At 45.3% G+C, this 8,634-nt stretch overlaps 1 protein-coding gene across 1 annotated transcript; it reads left to right on the top strand.

The window, feature by feature from the left end:
* Positions 1 to 893: 893 nt before the first annotated feature.
* ATP5MC3 (ATP synthase membrane subunit c locus 3) lies at positions 894 to 5,811 on the top strand. Its single transcript, XM_065413453.1, has 5 exons — positions 894 to 962; positions 1,055 to 1,155; positions 2,432 to 2,509; positions 2,852 to 3,045; positions 5,555 to 5,811. The coding sequence occupies exons 2-5, from the start codon at positions 1,117 to 1,119 to the stop codon at positions 5,667 to 5,669; spliced, it is 426 nt and encodes a 141-aa protein (XP_065269525.1). The 5' UTR covers positions 894 to 962; positions 1,055 to 1,116; the 3' UTR covers positions 5,670 to 5,811.
* Positions 5,812 to 8,634: the final 2,823 nt, after the last annotated feature.

Raw genomic sequence — 8,634 nt, 5'->3', positions numbered from 1 at the left:
GCATTGGGAGCTTATGCTGAGCTACTTGTCTAATATGATCCCTAGATCCTTTTCAGTATCATTGCTTTCCAATCCCTCATTCGGTTGGCATGGACCTGCATTATTTGTTCCTAGATTATCATAGTTAAGTACTAACAGGCAACTTCAATTTTTTCTTGGAAGTCTTAGTTCTATTTTGCATTAGTGTTTTTACTAAGGGTAAAACTTCTCCACGATTTTAGGGATGCCGTTTATTTGAGATGTAATTCCTTATATCCAGCATCAAGTCAACATACTCTTGTCCTGCACTTCAACAACAATCATGCAAAGACCACCAAGCACTGTAATTAGGGGCTATGGGATAAAACACTGCGGGGAGCTGTCCTATAAGAATAATGGTTGTGGGTCCTTGGGAGCATTTTCACTATGAAAGTAAGTGAGCACAAAAACTGATCCGAAACTTTTGGACCAGTAAAAGGGGCAGCACGTCTGTGACTTGTGAAAGCACCGGAGACAAAGGTGGTGTCACTGGAAATGATTTCTCAAACGAAGGACCAGGGGCCTAGCGCCCAGGAGCCCAGGCAGGGCAGCAGTAGGCTCTTCTGGGCAGGGCCCAGCTCCCACTGAGGCTTTGGCGCCTGGCCATGCTTCCTTGGCCCTCAGGCTCCTCCGAGGGATTTCGGTGCCGAGCGGCCCTAGCGCTACGCTAGGCAGGTGAGCGCGGGGAGAAAGCGGGACTCGGGGCAAGGCGCGCGCGGCGGACGCTACGCCGCGGGAGGGCGGAGCCGGGGCCGGCTCACCAAGGCTGCGCTCGGTGCGGCTCTGTCCCGCCCCCTGCGGCGGGACCAATAAAGTTGCTACAAAGTGACCTTGGGCTGCAGCGTTTCCTTCCCCCGCCCCCCCTACATCCGGGCGCTCCTCGCCCCCGCCGCGCCTGCGCATCCCACCCCATTCAGTCCGCTCGACCTCTGCCGCTGCAGCCGGTAAGTGGGGGGGGGAGCCGGGGACCGCCGCCCCATCTGCCCCCATCTACCCCGCGGCGCCCCGGCCCTAACCGCTCTTGCTCTCTCCGCAGAGAGGCGGATTCCAGCGCCGAGGAGGCCCCGGGGACACAGCGCCAGCCCGCAGCCCTCTGCCATGTTCGCCTGCGTGAAGCTCGCCTCCTCCCCGGCCCTGGTGAGTGCCGCCGGCTGCGGCTCGGGGCGGCCCCGGATCCCCGCGCGACCCCCTCCAGGCTGCTGGCTTCAAGTCCGAGCTCCGGGAGGTAGGGGGCGGCTGTGAGGCTGCAGCGGGGGGCGCAGCAGCTCCTCCGCGGGCTGCAGGCCGGTCCCACCCCAGAGGGCTTCCCCAGTGCCCTGTCGGGGAGGGGAATCACGGTGCAACGAGAGAGCTGCTTCTGCTGCCGGGGCCTGGCTCCCCCAGCCCCTTCTCTGCAGCCTGGGGCCCCGCTGTGAGTAGCGGGGAGAGGCGGTCCCCCCGCCCCGAGAGCTAGGCGCTGCTCGTGAGGCCTAGCGCCCGCTCATCCCCTTGCTGGAGGTCAAACTCCAGCTTGCCGCTTCCGCTGTGCGGGAGCGAGACTCCCCGCCCCTGCCGGGGATCCCTCGGCACAGCCGGCGCCCTCTCCGTAATGCCGCGGACACGGGCCGGGTACGAGTCAGCCTGACCTTAGAGCGCTAGGAGCCCAAGGACACCAGCAGGCCGCACTGGAGAGCGGGTTCATTCATTCCTCGCTTGCTAGATTTAATTCTGGGTGTTGTCTCTCAAAACTTACCAGTTCCTTCTTACAGAGTAGCTAAGGGGTTTTAAATGCATCGTAGTGGATTTTTATTACCGCTGCAAAATTCAAGTTTTTACTTTATTTTTCTTAGCTCTAAAACATGAGGGTAGTTACCTTTTCAAAATGAGATCTGAATTATTCTTGCAGCCTTCTGTATTTCACTGTTTGGCTTTAGCATGATACTCACAAATGAGCAAGTCAGAAGCTCTTGTTTTAATGATATAAACAAATGGCTAGCAACTTGAGGAGTATCGGGTTACAAATGTTCAGTATCTTGCTTTCATTTCAATTTCTAAAATGTGGGGTTATCTCACCCTTTGTATTGCTATTAGATATATCACACTTAACATTATTTGCTCTCAATATTACAGTGCTGTTTAGCAATGGCTCCAAATAATGGATTAGCATGAACCTGAGTACTTGACATAAAAGAACCCATCCTAGAAAAGGGGGCTGTGAGTTAGGGAATCAGATAAATGTAAGCTTTCTTCTTGTCTTGCATTGATATTGCTAGGTATGTCAATGTGTCAATTGTCAATGTCCACTGCCTTGATCTTAGGATGAAAGACTTAGTGAGGAGTGAAGTCCTTGATCTTACAAAAAATCACTATTAAAAGTCAGTGCAGTTATATAGAAATATGTTTGTGGTCAAATATGTCACTTTTTCTCTTACAGATCCGTGCAGGATCAAGAGTCTTGTACAGACCAATTTCCGCATCAGTGTTGTCTAGGCCAGAGGTCAGGACTGGAGAGGTATCTTATAAACTAAACTCTGTAGCTTCCTAAACTTTCTGGTGAGCCCAAGTGTTCTCATCCCATTTTTCAAATGTACTTTACTAACTAAAATATTGACTGTATGACAGATCGGTAAAGGGTCATCTAATACATTTTCTCCCATCAAAGCTACAGTCCATTATGTTCGGCAAGTAACATACAGAAGTCTGAACTTCTAGTCGCAGGCTCTAGTAAACTCTATAACCACCCTGGTTTACTGTATTTGTAATAGAAGAACTACAGAATAACTCAAAACTTCAAAATAGCTATAAAAGATCGGTTTGAGTCTGTATTTAAATGCTTTTCATGTTTGTTTCTCAGGGCAGCTCAACACTTAATGGAGCCCAGAATGCTGTCTCCCAAGTAGCACTTAGAGAGTTCCAGACCAGTGCTATCAGCAGGGACATTGACACTGCTGCCAAATTTATTGGTGCTGGCGCTGCCACAGTAGGAGTGGCTGGTTCTGGTGCTGGTATCGGAACCGTCTTTGGTAGTCTAATCATTGGTTATGCCAGGTAATCCTTTTTTTTTTTTTTTTTTTTTAAATGATATCACTTAAGTTGCATGCAAACCTATTTAATGATAAACTTGGAGATGTATATTGGTAGCAAAGTCTTGATAAACTTCCACTAAAACAGTCAGTGTGTAGAATTGAAATAAAGCCCCTAGAATAATTCTTCTAACACAGGGGCGGGCAAACTTTTTGGCCTGAGAGCCGCATCGGGTTTTGTAAATTGTATGGAGGGCGGGTTAGGGGAGGGGGTCATGGTCTGGCCCCCACCTCCTATTTTCACACCCCCCCCCCGGACCCCTGCCCCATCCAACCCCTCCGTTCCCTGACAGGCCCTCTGGGACCCCTGCCCCATCTACACACCCCTACCCCCCCGCTCCCTGTCCCTTAACCGCCCCTGGACACCTGCTGCCCCATCCAACCCCTCCTCTCATTCCTGATGGCCCCCCCCGGACCCCAGCCCCATCCAACCACCCCTTCTCCCTGTCCCCTGACTGCCCCCTGCCGCCCCATCCAACCCCCCCCCCTTCCTGACTACCCCTGCCTGTGAATAGGGGTTGGGGTGGTCGGGACTACCCCTATTCCCCCCTCGACCACCCCCAACCCCTATCCACACCCCTGCCCCCTGACCACCAAACTCCCCTGCCCTCTGTCCAACCCCCTCTGCTCCCTGCCCCCTTACCGCGCTGCCTGGAGCACCGGTGGCTGGCGGCGCTACAGCTGCGCCGCCCGGCTAGAGCCGGGCTATGCCACTGCCGCCACCACCACGCAGCACAGAGCACCAGGTCAGGCCGGGCTCTTCAGCTGCACTGCCCCAGGAGCTCACAGCCTCGCCAGCAGCGCAGTGAGCTGAGGCTTCATGGGAGGGGGGACAGCAGGGGAGGGACTGGGGGCTAGCCTCCCGGGCCAGGAGCTCGGGGGCTGGACAGGATGGTCCCGCGGGCTGGATGTGGGCTGTAGTTTGCCCACCTCTGTTCTAACATGGTAACCTCTTGGAATATTAGGTAATGGCACACCAGGCACAAGTGCTGAATTTCTAAGATTACAGATTTCAGTATATGCAAATCTTACGTGACTTCTTAGGGCAAACCAACTACAGCTAAATCAGTGTTTCATGTTTAGTTCTTCAGTATTAGCTTCGACTCTGAGACTCCAAAACCTATCCTAGACTGAATATAACTTGAAAACATTTTGTAGGGGACAATCCTACATGAATAGAGGGACAAACTGGATGGTGGATGTTAATATTTAACTTGAGATCCTGTGCCTCTTTTAATCCAATTATCAGGATTGTTCTTAAGAAGTAAGATTCTTGCTACAGCCCTGTAATCAATCTTTTATTTAATGTGCCAAATGCAGCTTCATAAAGTCACTGCAGAAACTACTTCCATGGCAACCAACTAATATCAGACAAGTGATTCCACTGTTGGAGCTTGAGAAGGGGAAACTCCTTTAAAGAGGGAGAGATCTTAGTTCCCTGTGTTCATAATTTTGTTTCCCCTATTTGTTTAATTCCCATACAGTTGTATCTCAAATCTTACTACTGAGGAGACAGCAACTGGCACAGGCATGAAATGACTTAACTAGCTGTAGAGTTCCTGCTTTCTCTTCTCCCCCCTCCTCAAACAAAAATATTTAAACACCTTAACTTGTTTCCATTTATGAACTCTCTTACTAAGTGTTAACTTGGCACTAAAAGCCTGGTTTTATTTCCCATTCAGGAAACAAAAATATGCTTCTAACCAAACTAGTTTACTTTATCTCTTGAAACGACAAAAAAAATGATTGTTTCAAACTGACATTTGTGCTGTTCTTGGGGGGGTTTTTTTTGGGGGGGGGCGAAAGAGGGTAGGGAGGCCAATGTTGCAAGGTACTAATCCATAATTACCTTCTATTCTCTTCCTTCCACACTTCCTCAAGGATACTCAGTTGCAGTTTTGTAACACTAAGGGGGCTGACAAACCATCTAAGGCAGAAATTGTTAAGTAGTATAGATTATCTGTAAGCTGCCTAAATATTACAAGGGCATTCAGAATAATTCTGGATGTATAACAAACTCAGGTCCCTAGGAATACTCAGTAGTGTGCATTGCACACCAGTGGAATTAACCAGAGAAATCTTAGGCTGGTAGGTAACCTACTGCATATGAACTCTCTCCATGTTGATATGTCTGTCTACAAAGGCTCTTTTGGTTTTGCACTTGTATAGACAGGGCCTTCATGTTTGTAATCTTGTGCATGTGTAAAATGTCATACCCAAACATGGATTTATTAATATGCAATGTACACAATTTAAATCTAGTCTTAACTTACTCAGAAGTCACGATTGTATGGTGAACGCTGTTAACATTTGTGTGGGTTTACTGTGTTTTCCCTGCTATAGCAGGGAATCTGTAGCATGAAAGTAATTTAAAATCCTTAACTGGATCTGTCAGATGCATCAAACTACATTAGCATAAACTCTTAATTTGTATGTATATAAAACAATCTTATACCTGCACGTTCTCTTTTTAGAAATCCCTCTCTGAAGCAGCAGCTGTTTTCATATGCTATCCTGGGATTCGCCCTGTCTGAAGCTATGGGTCTCTTTTGTCTGATGGTTGCTTTCTTGATCCTGTTTGCAATGTGAAGAAATCTGTTGCTCGTAATGTTAGCATTAGTAAACTACAAATGTAATTGTATGTATTTTACTGAGGCTCCCAAAATGTTGGTGTCATGGAAACAAACATTATTTCCAAAGTCATTTCATTAAAGATAATAACTTTAACGGTCTGGCTGTGGCCTTCGTTTATTAATTTGAACACTGTCTCTTGGGTATGACTTTTTTTGCGGGGGAAGGATGTTAGTTAATGTGAAAATAAACTGTAAACGGGGCTTATACTGACCTGCAGTCACCACAAATTTCTCCTGATCCCAGTGAATTCACATGGAGTATAGGACCTTGAAACCATAACTTCAAACAGAACGCCATTAAGTTTGAAATGTACATTAAAGGCTTTCTCTACGTAGTCACTGCATATGTCAATTTTAATTTGTAGTTTGATGCATTTGTCATCTTTCTGGTTAAAGACCCCTAAAATAGCCTGTGTAAGGCTATTAGTGACCTTAGGTATATGAAATACTAATGGCTTTTGAAATAACGTTCAGAACCACAATTAAACTTTTAGACCTTTCTCTTCTATTAAAACCATCTTGTTTCCTGTTCCCATGTTCTATTCCAATAGTGCTGAACTTGATGTGTTCCATAGCACCTTTCATCTAAGGATCGAAATCGGGGTAGTCAATAGGCAGATCAGAAACATCTGCAAGTCCAGATTTGAACAGACCCTGAAATCTCTTTATTTACTTATTTTCTCTGGTGTCTGGACTTTGACTGTACCTTGACCAAGAAATTTGGACCTTGATAAAAAAATAGACTACCCCGATCTAAATGTTCCACAAACTGTGGTAATGCTGCTACTTTAGGAAAGTCACTGTCTTTTAAGAGTCCCGTAGATCCAGAAGCTTGGCCTGTTTCAAACCTCATTGCTCAAAAGTGGTTCTGCAGTCCACTCTCCTGTATACAAATCTTGATCAGTCTTGACCAGTGTCTCAGACTCTTTGACCCAATTAGTTGGTAAACTGATATTTAGAGTTGACTAGGTGCAGGAAATCTTTAAAATACCAGGGTGCTGTTCTATAGTGATTCTGCTTTCCCAAACAATATTAATGGGACCGATGACCATATGCACTTTTGCTTGTCTAAACTACAGTGTACATGTGTCTGGATCAGCTTAAGAGATCACTTTCTCAAACCACACATTCTTGGTGGAGATCAGGGAGTGTGGTTGAAGTCTGGTGCTAACTTAATGCATATACTGGCTAGCTAACTTTGATTACTTAAAAGGGCCACCTGCTGTGACATAGAAGTAATTTGCATGGAAAGTACAGAAAATCTCAAAGAAGCTGGAGATATATATATTTTTTGTAAAGTAGGCATAGCAATGTTAAATAAGCTGTACACCAAATCTTGTGGCTGTCTTTTAGACAATTATGTACACAACGCCACATTTTCTGTAACACAAACATTACAATAATTCAGTCCTAGCTGCCTTACTAGCACACTTGTAAAAGTTATGACTAGCTCTAAAAGAAAATTGAAAATTCCAGTCACCCTTCCCCAGGGCAGCAATATTAAATAAATGCATAAGACCCTTTACCTCTCACAGAAGTTGTATTAGGTAGCAACAATCTGCTAAAGGCTTAGATGATCACAACTGCTCATTCTAACCCCCCAGCAAGAAAAACATCACTAATGTTCATCTTAAACTCAGTCCCTGAAACTTCTACCTATAGCAAGTAATTTAAAATATAATTTCTTGGAGTTTTGTAACCTTAAGTTTACTTCCAACTAAGTACGTTCCATCATTCTCCCTATTTAGTCATCTGTCTTGCTACTGAAAAACATTTAAACATCAAGCAGGCAGTAGAGAATTCTTTGACATTCAGAAAGACTATTGTTTAAACATATCCCTAATATAAAAGACAAATTGAACATTTGTAATTTCAGTATTGAAGTAAATTTTTTTCCCCCACTGTTAATAGATACTAGACCAAAAAGCTGCCACCTTAACATGTATCTGTTTTTGTATGTGCATGTTCTCCTTCAATATCCTATCCTAAAACCTTTGTTAAGCCTGCAGGCATCTTAGTGTTGAGTGTAATTAACTGTTTCAAGTACACATTAAAGGAGCCTTACCTACACACCACTTAAGAGGTTAATGTAAGTAGGCCTAATCAGTCACCTACCTTCTGCAAGCTGGAAGGGGCTTGGGTAGGGGATACCATACAAGCATTAGGAGTCAACACCAACCTTCCCACCCCCTTATGGTGATGAGAAAAAGTGTCTGTGTGGTGGCTTCTCCCAAGTCTTATATGGTATGGGGATGGTGGTAGAGGGAGGCTAAAACATTTCTGCAGGTTACTGAGAGCTCTATGACATAACCCTCTGGTGGGAAATAGGAGCTAGCTACTGTCTGAAGCTGCCAACAAGCCAAAATGTAGTTTCTGAAAAATCTAGTGTGGCAACTTTAAAATAAATCCCATTGTTCTGCTTATTCCTTAGATATTAAACAGAGGCGCTCAATGAACCATAATCTGTTATTTGCCATTTGTATTGTGATAATGTCGGGTGGGCGGGGGGAGGCATTGTGGCTAGGAACCCAATATGTTAGGGATTGTACAAACCCATAACAAAACCACAGACTTGCCCATTAGAAGAATTGTTGAGATTTTTTGGGATGTCAAATCATGTACCTAACTGATCTCAAATAAATCCAACCTTTCCCATAAAGATAATCTACCAGCTTGAGACCAATATTTCATTGTGTTTGATTTATAGGGGGAGAGGGTGCAAAATTCAGGTTATAATGTCAACTTGAGTGCAAATTTAAAGGGACACTGGTCAAGCTGATATATTTATTTTTAAGCTGATTTTTTTTTTTAATAGAGTACTCTTGAAAAAAATATGGCCTTAAGAGGTTGTTTTTAACAAGGGGTTTTCTTCGTTATTATTTGTATTGCAGTAGCTAGTAGCTCCGGTCATAGATTAGGAC

This window comes from Emys orbicularis, chromosome 11 (genome assembly GCF_028017835.1).
Source record: "Emys orbicularis isolate rEmyOrb1 chromosome 11, rEmyOrb1.hap1, whole genome shotgun sequence".
Lineage (NCBI taxonomy): Eukaryota > Metazoa > Chordata > Testudines > Emydidae > Emys > Emys orbicularis.
This window is presented reverse-complemented; position numbering and strand designations above follow the sequence as displayed.

What these genes read in the sequence shown, in the direction of transcription:
- ATP5MC3 (XM_065413453.1), top strand. Translation starts at nt 1,117, where the DNA reads ATGTTCGCCTGCGTGAAGCTCGCCTCCTCCCCGGCCCTG. An exon ending in TCGCCTCCTCCCCGGCCCTG is followed by an intron (nt 1,156 to 2,431) that starts GTGAGTGCCGCC and finishes TTTCTCTTACAG; the next exon opens with ATCCGTGCAGGATCAAGAGT. An exon ending in CAGAGGTCAGGACTGGAGAG is followed by an intron (nt 2,510 to 2,851) that starts GTATCTTATAAA and finishes TTTGTTTCTCAG; the next exon opens with GGCAGCTCAACACTTAATGG.